Source organism: Nuphar pumila, chromosome 1 (assembly GCF_984573655.1).
Source record: "Nuphar pumila chromosome 1, dmNupPumi1.hap1.1, whole genome shotgun sequence".
Taxonomy (NCBI): Eukaryota; Viridiplantae; Streptophyta; class Magnoliopsida; order Nymphaeales; family Nymphaeaceae; genus Nuphar; species Nuphar pumila.
The window spans coordinates 70,974,506-70,994,734 of NC_143249.1; the positions used below are offsets into that span (position 1 = coordinate 70,974,506).

The 20,229-nt window shown below is 36.5% G+C and overlaps 1 protein-coding gene across 1 annotated transcript in view; it reads left to right on the forward strand.

Moving 5' to 3' along the window:
* Window positions 1–20,229, forward strand: part of LOC149848990 (uncharacterized) — an 81,170-nt gene that overhangs the window by 58,335 nt on the left and 2,606 nt on the right. The window contains exons 2-3 of the mRNA XM_089998332.1: window positions 17,117–17,299; window positions 17,378–17,442. Coding sequence (XP_089854458.1) covers window positions 17,155–17,299; window positions 17,378–17,442 — 210 coding nt within the window. The 5' untranslated portion in view covers window positions 17,117–17,154. The remainder of the gene's footprint in view (window positions 1–17,116; window positions 17,300–17,377; window positions 17,443–20,229) is intronic.

The following is a 20,229-nucleotide window of genomic DNA, read 5'->3' on the forward strand; positions in this document are numbered from 1 at the left end:
CATTGTATCTGAATGAACTGGCTCGAGCTGGCACATGCCGTAGGAACCAGGACCGTAAGGCATAGGTGCACCCTTCGACTAGAATCGATTCTTCAAGTGTGAAGCGGGTTAACCCTCGGTATAGAAAGGCGAGTGCGACCATGGCAATGGAGAGGCGGTTGGTCTGTCGACTTCCCCACCTTCGCAGAAGTTGCACTATCCTGATATCCATGTAATTCCGTCTATCTGGAAAGTGAGCGAGTCCCACAGTGCATAAGACCATCGCATGCTGGATTCTCTCTTGGGTTGTTCGAGATAAGGAACTGACTTCCACAAATGCTCCATACTGTCTGTAGATTTCGAGCAGGTCCACATATTCGTTTCCATCCTCCTCTATCAATGGCCAAGACTTGCGTCCTGTCATGCGAGCTAAGGCGTCCTTAGAGTCCAGACCCTTGACATTGATTAAGAACTGTTTCTCCAACGGATCTCCAGGCTGACCGGCTGGCTCGGGTAATCCCATAATCTCTGAAAACTCATCTATCAGCACTGTCATCTCGCCTCATGGGAACCAGAAAGTAGAAGTGCTCGGATTCCACCGTTCTGCTAGTGCATGAATCAAATTGTCGTTGACTGTCTGTTTTCCCACTGCGGATGCCAGTTCTAACCCACAATTGTCCAAGTGGTCCGGAAACATACGAGAGAAATTCTTGAACCATGAATAGTACCACCAGGGAAAGAAGGATCCGGTGTTGAGGACTCGATGCTTAGGAAGACTTTGTCGCACCTCATAGGAGATGTGACCCTCAGGGAAGACTGAATCAAGCTGACTGGATGCCATCAGAATAGACTGGAAAACATGGAAAATTTGGAATAAGACTTGGGAAAATATAGAGATTTTTTTAAAAAAAATGCATGCAGGATAAAATGAAGTAGGAAATTCGAGATCCAGGAGAACGAAAGAATGGAAATCACCTGGAGTTTTGAAGAAAATAGGGGAATTTTATGAAAATCGTTCAGGGTTTAATACTTCATAAAATGGAGTACTTGAAAATCGTCCAGGGTTTAAAACATGGACAATATATGGACAGGGATTGGAAATCGTCCAGTATTTTAGAAAATTGGGAAAATATGGAAAATAAAAAGAAATGACTTTAACACATTTAAACACATCCTGCACAATCAAGTATGCACATACAACATTCCCTAAAAGCTGACTCTAGATGCACAAGTTTTGAAATAGCTGTAGGACTTTAATCCTAACTCTAAGGTTCAGATCATCTGTGTCCAATCCAGTTATGCCGATATACTCAGGCCAAGGCCCGATGTACGTGGCATAAAATCGATTTCTCCGGTTCTAGGTTCAAGTTTTCCAACATCTTTGAGCACCTGCCGATATACGTTGGACTATGGCCCTTGGTACGTGGCAGGGGGGTTTTCACCCAAATAGGTGGCCCAGTTGTGAGGCTCTGTCCCGAACTATGGTTCTGGAAGAGAGCCCAACAACGTGAAGACCGGGTAAAGATAGGTGGGGTAGTTTTTGAAAACATGAGCACATGCAAGCAAATCAGAAGGCTCTAAGTCCTAAAGAGATAGAATTTTAAAATATTTGAAGAAGCAAACATTGTTTTCAATCAAACCTAGATTGAGGATTGTTGTATTAGACCTAAGTCTATGTGAGCATAAATAATTCTCCTCAATATGGTCCTACCAAACCATACCTAGTCTATATGCAATCCATGTCAGCTGGGTTCAAGTCTAGGCTCCTAGGTTCACATGATATCATGAAATAAAAGCTGACATCCCATGGAACACGATTTTGACAATTCGAACTAAGTTAAGCACACAATTGATCAGGCGAAGACAGGTCCCATCTCGGTCGCCAAACCTGTTATCATCGCAAAATTTTTACTTTTGCAAATCAAACTGACCTTTGAAAAAGTTTTTGAAAATAACTCGCCTCCGTTTTAAAATACGGAAAAATTCCGAAGAATGGGACTCGCCTGTCGGTACGAGGTTCAACCATTCCTGGCGCCTTTACCAGGGGTAATTGAACCAAGGATCAATTGTATGCTTAACTTTGTTCAACTTGTCTAAATCATATTCTATTTCCTAAATGCACAAAGAATCAGGCATGTGCTATGAATTTCTGAAAATGCATATTTGAAAACATGATGTTTGATTTGAATATTGGAATACTTGGAAAATTCTTAGAAAATATAACACTTGAGAATCGATTTCTGAAGAATCTAGAGGTTTTGTGAAAATCGATTTTGAGAAATGTGAAATAACTTTGGAAAATTTTGATTTCTTTGAATTCAAACTTTGAAATTGAATATATAATTGGGAAAATCAGGATTTTGAACTTAGTAAATGCTTGAAATATCATTGGAAAATCAATGTTTTGAGAAAATTGATTTTTGAATAAGACTTAGAAAAATTTTGAGAAAATTGATTTTTCTGAATTGAAATTGAAATTTGTAAATGCATGAATTGAATGAATATGGATTTGAAAGACTTAATTATGAGGAATTGAGAAAATCTTTTTGTATTTTTGAGAAATGCAGTGCATTTTGAAGTTAGCCTAAGAGTGTAGGCTGAATGTGGCTAATACGAAGATTACAAATCTGGGTCTCATTCGTATTCTGACTATGGCCATAAATACAAATTCCACCAAGTTTGTCAACTCTATAAGAGCTTGTGCACGTGTCATTTGTGTAGACTATAGTGAATTGGTAAAAATATGCATGAATTAGCATACATAGCAGTTATATATCAAAGCTTAAAACTATATGCAATGCATCCTATTCTATGCAGGAATTGAAATTCTTATTTCAAAATTAATTACTATTTACATCACTAATCAAATTTAAATACAGAAAATAAAGGAAAATAAAGTCTTCAATGTTCCTGCAAAACTAGAAAACTTGTTAATGAAGATATGTTGGCTTTTCTAGATTTATCCAGTAATATCTAGAAATTACTAGATTTTGCTAGATATAAGCCATTTTCCATGATTCCCTTATATAAACTTAATGAAATATGAAATAAAATTAAATGAATAATAAATATGAGATTTGAAAATTCGAAATTGGGGTCAAAATGACCAAAATACCCCTGATAGCAAGACGGCCTTGAAATCAGGGTTTTTAGAAAGATATTTTGTAAAAATGCAAGTTTTGAAATACAAATAATGATAAATTAACTCAAATATGATATGACATGATTAAAAAGGAGAAAATTAGGGTTTAGAATTTCGAAATTGAGGTCAAATGACCAAATTACCCCTGATAGCAAGACTATGGCCTTGAAATCAGGGTTTTCTGAAATAGATTTTGGTAAAAACTTGGGATTTATGATTGAAATAAACACAAAATCAAACATGAAACACCCTAATATGATTCTAGACATGAGTAAACCCTAAAAATATATATTTATGCACGAAAATCAAGAAATATCATAAAATTTATAATTTTGCCAGTGTTTTTGGATCTTTCAAGTATCCTGTTTTGCAATTTGATCTATTCAGACATCAAATGAATTTTAAATTTCATGAAAATTGGCACAGACACTTATTATAACCCTAAACTCAGATTGGAATTGCAAAAATAATTTTTTAATATTATTTTAATCCGAAAATTGCATTAACAACCTAAAATAGGCTATTTTTAACCTAGGTCACAAACCAGTTTCAGAGTTAGATCCGAATCAGGGGTCAATCCTCATGAAAACTTCTGAATTTTTACAGAGATAAACTAGGAAGAAAAACAGAGATTTTTCAATTTACAGATTGGAAAAAGCATCTCCGGTTAGGGAGAAACCCTTCCGGCAATCTGAACTAAAATATAACAAATCTAACAAGGGTTAAAACAGCTACTTAGAATTGAAAATACAGAAATAAATATCAAACTTAATCAAAAATTTCTAAAATTTTTGAAGTGAACATGGAACAAAAAAATAATAATACTCACTTTTTACAGATCATGAATCGGATTTGTGGTTTGGGATCTATGAATAACATAAGTCTGATTAGGGTTTTGGTAAACCCTAATGAGTTTTAATTTTAAAATCAGATTCTCTGACAGAGGAAAAATACTAAACAGAGATCAAAAATTCCCAAAATTTCACAGTAAATAGATGTCATCAATATGAATTCATGGAACTTTACATATCTTGAATCGGACATCGGATAAGAGAAATATCATAACAGCAAGTTACCCTTTTGATTTTAACAATGATTTTAAAGCTTTAAAAACCCGATTTGATGTCTGGTTTTTCTGACAGGGTTTCCGAATTCCAAAACCTCTGATTTTTTTACCGTAGTCCAATCACATACGCATGTATCACATATAAAAAAATCAGATATTAACAGCAAATATTTCAATCCAAAACAGCATGCTCTTTTCTGTTCTAAACTAAAAACACACAGAAATCTAAGAGACTTGAGAAAACATGCATTAAATAATGAAAAACAACAAAATAAACATTAAAACAGTAAAAGAAAAATTATTTCTATGCTGAAAAATGTGTAATAAACATGAATAAACAAATAAATAAATAAAACTTAGGGAATCAATGGTTGGAATTTGATGTTACCTTTAAAAGCATGGATTTAACCCATTAAAAGGGTAAATCACATGTTTTATTGGTTAATAATGCAAAAACCAATACTAAAATTGATTCTAATGGATTAGAATCCCTGTAAACACCACAAAAAAGAGTTAGATCACTTTCTTGAACCGTTCTTGATGGTTCATGACATTGAATCCATGGTTTAATCCATGAAATAGATGATATTAATGGCTAGAATTAATTTAAAACTATTAAAAACATTAAATAAAAGCTAAAAATTAAAGAAAATACTACCTTGAGGTTGCTGCAATGGAGGAAGGGCTGGAGAGGAGAGAAAGGCTCCAAGATTTGCAAAAGATGAATAGTGAAAATTGTCCTCCTCTCTCTCTCTATTTATAATTTTTTTTAGGTTAAAAATCAAGTGTTTTAAAAATTTTGGACTCTCTAAGGGGGGCGATTTTTGTAGAGGATTACCTATATACCCCTAGCCTAAATTATCCTAATTAATACCTAATTAACCCCTAGCTAAACCTAAAAAATCCCCAAATGTGATGCCACTTGGCATTTTCCACATTTGGGCTTTTAAAAGTCCTTTAAAAACCTTTAAAAACACTAGTTTTAAAATCCAAACTTCAAAATGAGTTTTTAAAATAACTTTTGACTCTTCTAAACCTCTAACACTAACCAAGACACTGACTAACCCTAGTCTAGCCCTGACTTACTCGAATATGGCACCACCCCGAGTGGGCCCTACTTGAGTTTTAAAAAAAAAAACGATTTTAAAACTTGAAATTGAGAAAGATTTTCAAAAGTAAACTTTGAAATTAAATTTTTTGAAATGGCATAGGGTTCTAACTGGGTCAGAACTTCTCTGGATATGGTTCCAACTGAGTGGGCCCACATCGATTTTTGAAATCTTTGAAATAAACACTGAAAATGGCTTTGAAAAGGGGTTAAAATCAATAATTGAAATTCAAGATTCTTGAAAATAGAGTCTCAAGCGAACTGGAACTCCAGGTTAGAGTCCTGAACTCTTAGAACTCTGAGATTTTGGGTTTTAAAAGCTAAATGAAGGAATTTTTGAAAAGATTTAATCGAAAATGGTGAAACAAGTCAGAAAATACAGTCAGGGTTAGACTTCTAACTCAATCAGGACTCTGAAATAGAGTCTTGGATTAATTGGACTCTACAAAATAATCTAATTTTTGAAAAAAAACGGAAGAGATTGAAAATGGAAGTAAAACAGAACTTCAAAACAGACCCCTGACTGGATTAGGACTCCGGGACAGAGTCCTGATCGGACTAACACTCTAGATTTATGAGAAATTTGATAAACAAAGGAATTCAGAAGCGACACCACCTACATGGGTCTCATCTGAGAATTGAAATCAATTAAAATTTGAATTTGAAATGAATCCAGATTGTTTTCTGAGAAAATATTTTGAAATATAAAGACCTGGGGTTGGAAAATGACATAATGTTGATTAAAACCCAGGTTTTGAAATTGATTTTTTTTTTTGAAAGAAAAGCTTTAAAATAGAATCTGGATTAAATGTTTTGAAAACAAGAGTTTTGGATCTCAATAATGAGATGTGATGACATGCAATGCTATGCAATGTGATGAAATGATATGCCGAATGCATGCAGTGATATGCAACAACACATGAAATGCATGAACACTGGACGAGGGTGAAAATTTGAGGTGTTTACAGATACAAGGAACTGATGATGACGGGGTTTCGAAGACAGATTGAGAAGCATAAGAAGCAAGAAAGGAAGAAGGTATGCAACAGGTCGATCAAAAAAGGGGAAGAAAGGAAGAAGGGGGCCAGAGAAGAGAGAGCGAGAGAGGGGCGCAGGATCCAAGGCTAGCAAAAATAATTTTTCTTAGCTAAAAAACAACTATTTATATTGCTACTCTAGGTCAAAACATAAGTTTTCAAAGAAGATCCAAAATATTTTCAAAATTTCCAAAGAGGGTCTTTCTCAAAAATATATTTTCCAAAAGAGGTTTTTCCTAAAATAAATTAAAAATAATTAATTAAGTCCTAATCTAACTAAACTATGAATTAGAAAAATTTTAACTAAGAAAAACACTGAAAAACATAGGGTAAACTCTGAAATTGTGATTTTTTTCAAATTTTCTATCTTGAAGCGAATTGTCAAAAACAACAATAAAGATGGGTTTTTAATATGATTTTATCATGGATCATGCATAAATATAGATGAATAAAAAGTAAAATGTAAAATGTTATGCATGATCACAGCCCATACCTGAAGTCAAAATTCCAAGAAAAATGCATTCGGGTGTCTCAGGAGTCGACTCTTATATTCAAGGGTCGACTCTCTACTTGCAAGAGTTGACTCTTTTATAATAGGGGTTGACTCTTGATCATGCATATATTTTGCAATTTATTGATTCAATTTTGTGCATGATCTGTTGAAAATTTGTGTTAAAAACCCAGTCTAATCGGTATTTTTGAGAAATTGCATTTGAATTGAAAATAAAGGAAAAACCCTATTTTTAAATACTTCTATGCATTTTTTAATGTTTGATTGTATTTAGGATGTTTTGATTAGTGTTTTAATTAGTGTAGAAATGTCTAAGTCACAGTCCATTTGGTTTAGGAGACGTAATTTTGTGAAACATGTTTTTTTAGAAACACTATTTTTAAATTTTTGAAAATATATTGGAGCTTTCTAAAAAAAATGTGTTAACCTAATTTTCATAATATAAATAGTATTTTTAAGAGAGAGAAAAACATTTTTTTCAACCCTGTAGCCTACACCCCCCTCTCTCTCCTTTCTGCATCCCTTTCTTCCCCTTTTTCGATCAACCGGTTCCCTACCTCTTTTTTCTTGCTTCTTATGCTTTTTAATCCTTCTTCTAATCTCCATCATCGCCGGTTCCTCACATCCCCTCTGTCAAAGAAATAGCTGTAAGGCCCATGAATTTTCTGAGAAAAATCAATACATGATGAGAATTTTTAGAAAAATATTTTTGTAACCTATGTGAATCTTGGCATATATATATATATATATATATATATATATATATGCATATCGTGATGCATTTTTTTTTATCGAAACCCTAAATTTCATTAAAATTTCATAAAATTAATGGAATTGCAAATCAAAGAGTTTAAATGATTTAAAACCTTTTCATTTCATGTAATTTGGCAATGAATGTGTTTTTAAAAGATTATGGGTTTTACAGGAATTGAAGTTGAGCATTTCAAAAAAATATATATATAGACAATAATTTTTAAAGTGTAATATTTAATAAAGCCAAAAATCAGATTTTTTTGTGGGGTGTTTGGGCTCGACTTGGAGAGCCCGAACATGGACCCTAGCTGGGCGTGTTTGACCAGCTAGGGGGTTTGACCAGATGGGTGGTGGCCCAGTTGTAATTACCTCCATGTATTACAAAAGGAGCAAGTGCTCATTGGCCATAGGGGCGGCAGCCCCATAGCACTTTTGAAAGATTTTCAAAAGTAAAAGTAGGCTACGAGCCTATTGGTCACAAGGGGCGGCAACCCTATGACATGTTTTAAAAATTTTCTAAAAACAAAAGGGCATAAAAGACCTAATACAATGGCATTTTTGAAAGATTTTTAAGAAAATTTGAATGGAGGTTTCCCATAGGGGGCGTGGGAGGCATACTTGAGATATTTCAAGTATGCTATTTCATGGGTGGGTGTGAAACACATCCCAGCCATTCTTTTTTTGAGAGCTAATCTGGACCATCCATTTAATAAACCCTACCTACTTAAGCATTTGAGAGGAAAGAGAGAGAAAGAAAAGGGCGATTTTTCTCTCTCCCTCCTCTTCATTCTCTCCCTTCTCTCTCCCTCACTCCAAGCCGTGCAGCCTACCTTGAGATTTTATGTTGGGCTGGGTACCGAAGAGGGACTCCTCTCTACACTCAAAGCCAAGCATAGAATCCGGCTCCTCCTCCTCTCTGAAGCAAGTTGAGAATATCTTACAACTTCTATTTTGTTTTGAAAAAGTGTATTTCAATGCGCGAGTATGAAGTCAAGCATCCCCAATACAATTTATAAAATGCATGGGGCTAGGCGGATTAGAACTAATGTTGGTAGTATTCCGCTTTTTCTATGTATGTGATGCACATTGCGTTAACACACACACAATATATATATATATATATATATATATATATATATATATATATATATTATTTTTTTTTTTTCTTTCCTTACACTCTTTTCTCCTCCTTTTGACCCACTCCATGGTTGGGTACCTCACGGCCTCTCAATGGTCGTGTGGACCCTAAGCTCATGGAATAAATCCCAGTAGGGTGGCTGGAATGCACCCTCTCAGTCGTTGGTATGAGTGTTGTCATTCTGGCACCCTATCTTAAAAAATATATATATGTTTCACAGCGGTTCTTCTTTTATTTTGTTCCAGATTCATTTTCTGTTGGGGGACCCTGACTAGGGTCTGAACACGTGGTTCAGACCTGGTCAGTCCACCCAGACCAACCTGCCCTAGGTTTGAGTCCATTCAAAATAGACCTGGGTGTTCCACAGTTCCAATCGAACATCTGCTAGCCGTCGAGCGACTATTGCATGTCAGGTGATCCCACTCGGCTGGGCCGAGTTGGGTGCAGCCCAGAAGCAACCCAACACCTTGGAGTTTGCTCAGTCTCGGATGGGCTTGCGTGTAGAGAGCATATGTAGGATGATTTTTAAGACACACACAAAAAAGGAAAAGAATAAAACATAAATGCATATGTATCGTTTGTTTCGTTTTGGGTTTTTGCTCTCGTTTTTGGGCTGAGCAAGTGAGCCTGGACCAGCCGGTCAGCGAGCTGACCAGGCTGTGCATCAACCCAGTTTTGGCAGTGTCTTGTGGTTGCTTGGTTCTGCTGCTGGGCACTCCAGCCATGTGAGTCCGGGTAGCTTGTTCTTGCAAATGCATGGCTTTCTTTTAGCACACCAGTCGGCGGGTCTGGGCCTGCATGTCAGGCCAGACCAAGTTGTTTGTTGCCCAACCGTGGGCTGGGTACCTGCTCCTCCAACCTGTATAGTAGGGGGTAGCAGTTTGTACCCTTGCACAGCGAATGTCCAAGCTTGGACTACCCGAAAACCGACAAGAACTGGTGTAACCTTTATCATTAGGGAAACCGACCCTTAGGTCAGCCCCTTCACCAACCCGTGTTCCGCACTGAGAACACCTCTGTGACAGCAACCAGTGGCTATATTTTGGTATGCTTTTCGCATGCGTTCAGCAGCACATAGCTGCTGCAGTTTTCCTGCAGCAAGTCGTGCATGTTGACAGCACCTGCAACTTCCGACCGTAAGGGTGCAACACAACAGCGTGCTTTGGGCTGCAATCTCCTGCTGAAGTGTCGTCGTGTGGCAGCACTCTTTCAGCCGCATAATTCCTTGTTGCCCAGGCTACTTCATGGCAGTGAACTTAGAGCTGCACTGCTTTGCATTTTTTATGCTTTCATGGCAGCATGTGGTCGCTGCAAGTAGCTACACATTTGGCATATTTGAGCATGACCTTCGGCTGTCGCTATGGCAGCAAGATAAGAATAGTTCGGACAACACATAACTGCTTTCAAACTCTCCACTGAAAATCCAAATTGGAAGATCGGGTGTCTTATTTGAAATGCATAATTCAAAACAATAAAATTGTTATTTTAGCAGGCTTGAATGTGACATATCACACACTACTGAGCACGACCATGAATTTTATATTATGACATGGAAACATTAACGCGATAACATGTGTGGAATGATTCAAGAATCATACATGAAAGTTATGGTTGTTTGTGCAATGAATTTTATTGCTAAGGTACACTCCACACTTGCACATATTGGCACGATCTTGATACAAAGCATATGTGACATGCTTAGTTGGTACAATTTGCATTTTAGTACGTTTAAGGAATTGTTGAAAATATGCTTGATGGAATTGAAATGCTTTCATATGTACATGGCTCATGTAAGGGCAGCTGAGTGGTGTTAATGAATTAGCACATTTTTCGCAACACTCTTGACTATGTTATAAAACACTGCACCACTCGACATGACTGCGAATTTCCTATCATATGCATGATATTCAAGTGTTGTGATGTTTTGCACTATGCTTAATGAAGCATACTATTTGGCATGGTTATGAATTTTATGTTATGAGCATGATATGACATAAAAGTATCAATGTTTAGCACGAATGGAAACTTGCCACTTGCACATCATGTCACAGAACTCAAATGAATTGATTGAATCATGCTTATAGTCAAGTACTTATAGTTGAGCTATGAATGTGCAATGTTACTACTTGTATCAATGTCTTGAATAGACTCTTGTACCTTTCACATCACATGGATGTATATGCACATTTGACACTTGACTCATCCCGAATGACAAGGGAACATGAACATCACAGTATGGTTATGATACTTGCTTTGTATATTTGGATGCATGTTTGGAACTCCATGGCGAGTTGTGTTGGGCATTGGGCTATTTTCGTGAGTAGAGCTCACTTGTGCTTGTTGTTGTCATAAACCCCTAAATATTTGATCAGCGTGTGACTTTATGCGTACAGGTGACCCGTCCGTAAGGACGAGCGTTTTTTAATATTTGTTAAGGACATATTTTTGGGTCTTGGTTAGTTGTCTGCTGATGACCATGTTTGAGAAGTTGATGAATTGTGTACTCTTGCCTTATCCCCCATTGTAGGGCTCGCAGTACTGACTAATTTAGACATCAAATGATTCATACATCAAAGCTCCATGATGACGATGATAACTTTGGCATGCTAGATTGGTATGCAAAGAAATTTATAACATAAGCTTGCAAATCATCATGCCAAGCTCTTCACAGGACTACAACTCGTGGCAATAGAGAACAGTGCAGTAAAACCATAATATCACATTTGAATTTTTTTTGCAATGCATAAAACAATTAAAACAAAGAGCAACACCTGCTCAAGGCTCACACAACCCAAGATGATCCAATTTGATCATCTATGCTTTCATATGCAATAACTCATTAGTAACATGTCAGTATGCATTCATCTTACTTGCTTCTCGATGCATAGTCATTTATGCCAACCAAAAGGTGTGTAAGTAACAATAATATTTATGGGCATATGCATAAGTTCACACATTCATGTTAAGTGCATGCTTTTATTCAATGCATGTATTCATGTTCAAGGCATTCTTCCACATGCAAACATTCAGACAATTGTACACATGCAAGCCCATATAGATTTCAAGTATGCTCATGAATTGAAACAAGCTTTATATTGACATTCTACTAAATCATGTCATATCTCATCGAGGCAAGTGGAAAATTACGTTCTCAATACATATTAGGATCAAAGTGCATGCTTATAACATAATCGAAAAATCTTATGACAGGATCAAACTCATTCATTCTAGGTGTGCACATGCATTGAAAATCAACGTGAAATAACATCATACTCAAGCATGTCATGTCAAGCTAAACGTAAGAATAAGGACATCCCATTCCCATTATGTATTCGACTCAAAGTACATATTTAGTCAGATCTGAAAATTTTAGATAGATAAACAAACATGTACTCTCTCTCTCTCTCTCTCTCTCTCTCTCTCTCTCTCTCTCTCTATATATATATATATATATATATATATATATATATATATATATATATATATATATATATATTGAAAGACAAAGGGACAGGGTGACCTTGTGAACAGGCCCTTACTGGGTTGTCAGGCCACAGCCTGTCCTGACAGTCAATGCACAGGCCTGCAGGGCCTGCGCACTTGCCTGTCAATGCCTGGCAGTCAGCCGATTAGAGTTCGGATGGCTTCCAGCCAGCCTGTGCAAGTGTTTACCGGGGACTGGCAATCAGTCGAGCAAAGCTCAGCTGGCTGCCAGTGCCAGCCACATTCCTCCCTAAATTTTTTTTTTTTTTTAAAATGGTAAATATAAGTATGAAGGAGTGGTGCAACTTTCTCTAAGCAACCTATCATTTTTACACCATCTACAAAAGTATACAGCTTATCATCAGTATAACCAGCATCACATGTACAATCCAATCAACAGCATAAACCTTGTCCAACATACATGAACCTACAGATTTAACCAACCACAATGATATAGTTGTATTTTCAACATGCATCAAATTTTCATTTGTCTACAATGTTGATGTAAATGTAATTATATATCATAGTCTGAGAACACTTTGCATCTATCACTACCAAGTTTATATCTTTATACCTTATGGATAAAAGAGACTCAAGGTGTTACCCTTATACTTTAATTCATCTTCAGTGTTGGATTGAAGTAATCTTGGCACGAACTGATGAAGGCTTGTACATGCTTAAGATTTTTTTTTCTTTACTTCCCATTTTAGTTTTATATAGAGTACACATTTAACTAGAATATGGCACAGAAAACGAACAATGGCATATTACATAGAGACTGAACACAAATGCATATAGTGTTGGTGTAGAGATTGGATACTATACAATAGTGACCCTAACATTTTCGAATATCTTACACTAACCATTTAACTCAAAATAGAATCAATTATAGTGTAAGGCTAATTGGATCTGAATCTCTAATGATTCTGAAAATACATAAAATCTAGATATGTAGATTCAGTAGTAACCTCATCCAATCCCCTTATCTTCCCTTGTCTACTCTAACCCCAAATCCGAATGCGATAACACTAGGTCTGGTTAGATCAGATTCTGTTATTACTAGTTACCTATGCACAGATGATCCCAGACTATTTGCATCTTATTAATTAATTTACTTGCTACCACCAATAATGCAAGAAAAATAATGACTGCTACGCTTAAGCATGAAAAGATCTTTATTTAATCAGCAAGTCACGTCATCCTGGTTATGTGAGTTTAACAGAACCAAAGAAAAGAAGACTGAAAAATACCATTTTACAGCATCATCCATCTATGAGACATTCAACCAATTAACTTGCAGAAGTACAAGAACTACTCATTCTCGCACCCCCTTCATGTATTAAACCTGGATCAGATTTGCGCATGTCCTAAATATAGCAAATCTGTCCAGTTTTAGGGATCCACAGTTAAGAATACAAAAATATACATTTTCTCATAAGTACACTAAAAAAAATTCATCCCGCCTTGCCCTGTTTGGACGGAAGGCGAAGGACATGAAACAAGGATGAAAGCGGGGATGAAGGTTAAAATCAAAACCCATGCAAGAATGGAAGGCAAGATTTTGAGACGGGGTGGGGATGGAGACCTTGTCCCCCGCCTGGATCTACTGCCATCCCTAGCACTGACATGCCGACACAACCCCTGTGGACATTAGTTTAAATGTTATTTTAATAGTTTTAAAAATATTTTAGTAAAAATATATTTTCATATTAAAATATCAAAATATGGTTTTTTATTAATTAAAAATTGTGTCCTCCTATCCCATTTTCCAAATAAAAATATTTCCAACTTGCTTGTCAAACTCGTGTCACCACTCAGCTCGTACCCGTATCATTGTGACATAGAAGTTGGGCTGAAACTTTGGGTTTCCTTAGGAGTTTGGATTATGGGCCACAATGCTAGGAAAATTAGGTCGGATCCGCTTGTGCCCAAGGAGGAAAAAAAAGGACCCACACCCAGTCATGCAGTGAAACCGAAACATCAAAGCGGATCAATTTTGACATGACCACTGATCCGATCCAATCGGTTGGACCAAACAAACTTCATCGGACCTAGCTTGACCCGATGATTGATTCGGTCCATTATATTGATCCGGTTAACCATGCCGTTGCCCGAGAGAGAGAGAGAGAGAGAGAGAGAGGAGGAGGAGGTTTGGTAATCCCTTTTTCTTTTTTCTTTTTCTTTATTCTAATTTTGTTTGGTATTCTGAATTTCTGAAATGAACGCTGAGAACTCATGATCTTTTTTTTTTCCCGAAAGGAGTGATCTTTCTTCTTTTCTTATTCAAAGATTCATAACGAAAGCCCCAAAGAGAAATCGCGTTTGGTGTTGTTTCAATCTTAATAGAATGAAGAATGGATCCTTTCTTTTGCGTTTTGTTTTTGGATTCTGGCTTGTTGGTATGTTAAATCTTGAAGGTATTTTGAGGTTCAAGGGAAAAGATATGAGGGCAGCTTCTGTAATGTCCAGGATAGTGGCTCTAGTGATAAATTATTCATGCTTGTTTGTTTATTATTGGGGTCTTGCTGGATCTCATCCTTCTTTTCTTAGTTTATTTTTTCCCATTGGTTGGGTGTTACAGATGTTGAATATGCTGCTATCTGAAAGGTTCTAAATTTGGGTGCTCTATTCATGACTAGTTTTGTTGCTTAGACGTTGCTTGATTGCTTCTTTGAGTCCAACATTGTGGGTATTCTTTTCTGAAACTGAACATGTTGATTTGGTTGAAAAGATGGAAACCTTTTCACAATGTATTTTTCTGTTGTTTGTTGCTGAAACACCTCTTACAATGCACTGACTTCATATCGTTTTTGTGAGGTATCATATTAAGGTAATGAATGTGGGCTCATGTCATGGCCGCTTAGCGTGAGGGAGGGATAGAGGTTGATAGCTTCTCAAAGCTTCAAGGGTATTTCGAATGATATACCAACCCACCCTGTTACAAAAACTCTTTGTTTTAGAAACCATTGCAATTAGCAGTTCATAGATCCAACCCGAACTTATTCTATGTAAATAAGGAATCGCCACCAAACAAAATAACGAATCAGAAAGAATTGGTTAGCCTGAATCCTTGGACAATGACAAGGTGCTGCCAAACTAGTAAATTTCATTCAATTCCTTCCAAATCTGTTTCGCTCCAACTCATTTCCATCTGTTCTTGTCAATTATCTTCTCCTAACAGATCCTAAAAGTAAATAGTTAAAAGAAATGAGAAACTTTAAGCTACTAAAAAATGTCGAAAATACTTAAAAATTTGAAAATGTTGGATACAGAGGAAACTGCAACTTCAATTACTTTTTCTGTGGCTAACTGGGCCTTCTGAGATAAGGAACTATTTCTATCTTACCATTTGTAGGTTATGCTCATTATTGCTTGGCCTTATATCCACAGAAATATAAGTTGGCATGTTCGTGAATTAGCCTATTAAGACATAATTACAAATATCTGCCCTTTTCAATTTCTTGCAGCATGATCTTGTGAACTTTCAAAAACTTTAATCTACTGCAATCTCTTGAATAATTCAAAAAGTACCAGAACTTTGAATTTCTTGCAGACAATATCATGAAAGAGACATTATTTTTAAGATGTCACAAAATATATCGTACTTCTTTAAGAATGAAAAAAAAATCTATAAAAAGCTAACCACATTTTTCCTAAGAAAGGCTGTCTTTCCAAGAAATTACATTCTGGTGTAGCGTGGCTGGCTTGGCTGCTGGTCCCGGGTCTGCTGCCTTTCCTGTTGCATATTCACCCTTACCAATCTAGTAACCCCCTCTGCTTGCTCCACTTTGCTGGACACTCATTCTGAGAAGACACTTTTGTTAGTGACATGAGTTCTATCTTTGTGAATCTCAGTCACGAGATTCGGTTCAGACATCTCGCCTAGTGCTATTGGCTTTTTATAGTCCTGCGTAGCAGTTCTATGCTCAAAGAAGAGAATTTTCTTTGCTCTATGCTTGTAGGCCCTACGCTAGGCTTTGTGCTAGGTGGTGCTCTTATGTATGCTTTGCTAAGAAGAGCATCCATTTTTATGCATCTTGTGGATCTTTGTTGGTACGCTTAAGAATTTTAATAGATATTATTAACCTATGACATTTGTTGTCATGCATTACAGTGTCATATGGACAGGAAAAGATTCCAACATGGTTTCCAGATTTAATATCAGAAGTTACATTGTTATTAGTGACTTTTGTTGGTTATTCTTCAGTTTGAATATATTGTATAGCAAGTAACATCAAAGTCATTTTATGATGACTGGAGCCATAACACAGAGATGCATCTTATTAAATGGCAATTACTTCATAACCAAGTGGTTATGGGAGTAAAATTTATGTTTGATTTAACAAAGTAGAATGAACTTGGGTGCTACTAGAGATATAGGCATGCTCAGGCTCATCCAATTTTTTATGGAAGTTATTGCTGGCATTTTTACGTTGAATATTTGTTTGGCAATGTTCACTTACATTACTATGGTGTTGATGGGGCAATTTCTTCAATGCCATCGAGAGAGTATGATATCTTATACAAAAATGTGTCATGCAGTTCAAGTTACTGTTTTTATTATTTCTTTGTGGTCAAACTGATGGATAGCCCTGATGTGATTTAAACTGAGATCCCTGGGTTGAGATAGTTCTCTCAATCCAGTTGTAATATTTCACCCTACTTAGCTCGAAAGGTAGTAAGAAATAGACTGTGTAATCATGATGCTAAACATTTTCTTGTTGGTTGTAGTCATCCATAGGAATTAGGAAATGTTAAATTTCTCTTTTCTAGTTATTTGAAAATACATTTTGTGAATGTAGAGAATTATGCTTTATGTTTATTTATTTTCTCATTTTTGCTTATGGATCCATTGCCAAGGTCTTGGCTTTTGAATTTGGCTGTTCTTTTTGGCGCCAGTACAATAGTACTTGTGTACAGCTAAGGCAAGGGGAACAATGGCATTGGGGTTAATAATGGGTATTTGTCGAGCAATGAGAAGAAAGCGTAGCTCCTCTCTTGACATCCTCTCTTCTAAAAGAGGCCCTCGTGATTATTACAAGGGAAAAAATTGCAAGCCTACTGGTTTCCATACACGCAAAGGTGAAATCACTTTTGTGCAGGTGGATATGTTGTGATGGATGAAAAATTGTCCTTTCTAAAGAAATCACTTTTGTGCAGGTGGATATGTTGTGATGGAAGAAAAATTGCCCCACTATGTTGTTCCTGATTTAATCAATTTCAAGGTTTGTGCATTTGTAACTTGTCTACAATATCATTACTTTTTTAGGTATGTTTTTAAATTAATATAGCAATGTCTATAAGCAATTCATCCTAGGGAACCTGGTAAGAAAAGTGAGTCATACTGTAATGGAATCAAGAGCACACAAGTACAAGGGCCACTAATGGCAAAGAACACATGCCACTATAGGCAAATACAAAAAGCCACCAAGGGCAAAGCACATGAGCCACTAAGGGAAAGCACAAGAGCAGACAATATAAAAAATAAATTTTATTTATCTTACAGATACTTTAGAGAAGCATAAATCACAAGAGGGGTGTAACCCCTATATATACACAAAGGAGAGAAAAGATAGACTCAACTAGCCATTGGGCTAGTCCAACGGCTAGTTGAGCTAATAATTGGACCAGCCCAACGGCTAAAACAGGAAAGACAAAAATGCCCTTGATAGTTTTTTTGTCATGAAACAAAAATAAATAAAAACAAAAAAGCAAAAAGAAAAATGCATAATTTTCTAAAATATATTCTAAAAAGAAAGAATATATATATATATATATATTCATGAAGAATATATATTTAACACTCCCCCCTAAAATGACGATGAGATGACCAAAAGTTTGCCAAGGAGAAAAGAAAAATGCAACGATGGTAATGCTTTGGTGAAGAAGTCAACGAGCTAGAAGTCTGATGTCATATATGAAAGCTTTATGGTCCCTTTAAGAAATTCCTCTCGAACATAGTGACAATCCATCTCTATAAGCTTTGTGAAAGTGAAATGTGTGATTGCTCGCAATGTAAATGACAATTTTGTTGTTGCAACACATTTTCGATGGTGTAGAGATAATGACGCCCATGTCTTTTAGCAGACTTCTTAGCCAAACAATCTTTGTGGTTGTAGTTGTCATTGCCTAAGTCTCTGCTTTGGTGGAAGAAAGTGACTTTTTGTTGCTTCTTATACCTCCAAGAGATGAGCAAATAGCCAAGAAAAATACAATAACATGTAGTAGAAATGCGATAATTAGGATTATCTCTCCAATCTGAATCAATATAAGCAATTAAATTTAGAGATGATGAAGAGGATAAGAAAAACCCTTTAGTTATGGTGTCCCTTCAAATATCTGACAATTCTCATAACAACCATGTGAACTGAGGTAAGTGCATGTTGAAACTGGCTCGCACTATGGACCACATGTGCTATGTCAGGTCAAGTGATCGATAGGTACTGGCTCGCATTATATACCACAAAATTTCTTTTCAAAAGAAAAAACATACATTTTAGAATAGTTTGGATGTCCAAGTCTTTTATGCCAAGTTTCAATTCCCTTATTTTGGACATGGTTACAAAAAGATTTTGAAGGGAGAGACAATGAGTCCATAAAGTAAAGATCTTCCTTTCTATGGCCTTGCCCAATCCACTTCTCGGATCAGAGATTCTGCACAAAGCAACTTTTAGATGAAAAAGATATTTCTTACCCATGGTTGGCAATTTGAGAATCTGAAAAAATGTTTAACTTTAGTTTAGGAACAACTCTAACTTTTGTAACAAGAAAATTTTGAACATTTTTTGAATCCAAAGTTCCTATACTCTCAATTTTCAAAATGGTTCCATCGGCAGTAGAAACACAAGACAAGTTTGAGTTTATGCATATATCAGATAAGGCATTCTCATGAGGGATCATATGAAAAGATGCTCTCAAATCTAGAATCCAAGAATACATACCGGGTGAAGATGAGGAGGCAATGACGGTACCCGATGTAGATGAGGTTGCTTTAAGAATTTGTTGAAGTGTCATGGATATTTGACCAAGTGTGTCTTTAAGATTGCCTCCACTTTTGCTTTCTTCTCCTTTCTTCTTGAAAGTAGATTCTTCAACGAAAGCAACCTTATACTTGAAGGTTTCATTCAACTTAGGACAAGCGGGTTTAATGCATGGTTGCTAGTTGAGGAAGCGGGAGCGGGAAGCGATACGGGAAGCGGGAGCGGGAAGCGAGGCACTTTCAAAATTTTAGGAAGCGGGGAAGTGTGGGACCACTTAGGAGCGATTCGGGAAGTGTCTCGGAAGCGACCTAGGAAGCATCTCGGAAGCGACATAGTAAGCGTCTCGGAAGCGAGGGGGAAGCGAAAAAAATAAAAATAAAAAATACAAAAAAATTTTGAAAAAACAGGGGAAGCATGGGGAAGCGAGGGGGAAGCGCGCTTCCCATTAAAGGGAAGCGCGTCCCCCATTAAAGGGAAGCGCGCTTCCCAAAAAAGGCGGCCGCTTCCCCCCACGCTTCGGAAGCGCGACGTTCCGCGCTTTCGAAGCGCGCTTCCCCTTTTAGCTAGGCGCTTCCGGTAACCCTGGTTTAATGTGACCTAACTCATTACAATGATTACAAATATTCATTTTTTTTGCACCACTATAGTTATTATTATTATTATTATAGTTGTTTTGCCTCTCAAAGTGTGGAGGCTTATAGGTCTTAACATTGTTGTCGGGTTTAGATACTATCAACACTTCATCACAACTTTTACTCATTCAAAGACGAGTTTCTTCTTGAACAATTTCGACAGTAGCATCTTTAAGAAGAAAAGGAGTAGATCTATGTAAGAGAGATCTAATTTGCTCAAATTCGGAATGAAGCCCATACAAGAATTGAAAAAATCTCTCTTGTTCCATTTGTTTTTGCCTAAGTTTCACATCTTCAATGGCAACTCAGGCTCCAAAAGTACTAGTTTATCCCATAGGAGATTTAAAGCACTATAAAAATGTTGGATACTTAAGTCCCCTTGCTTAGTAGTTCTAACCTA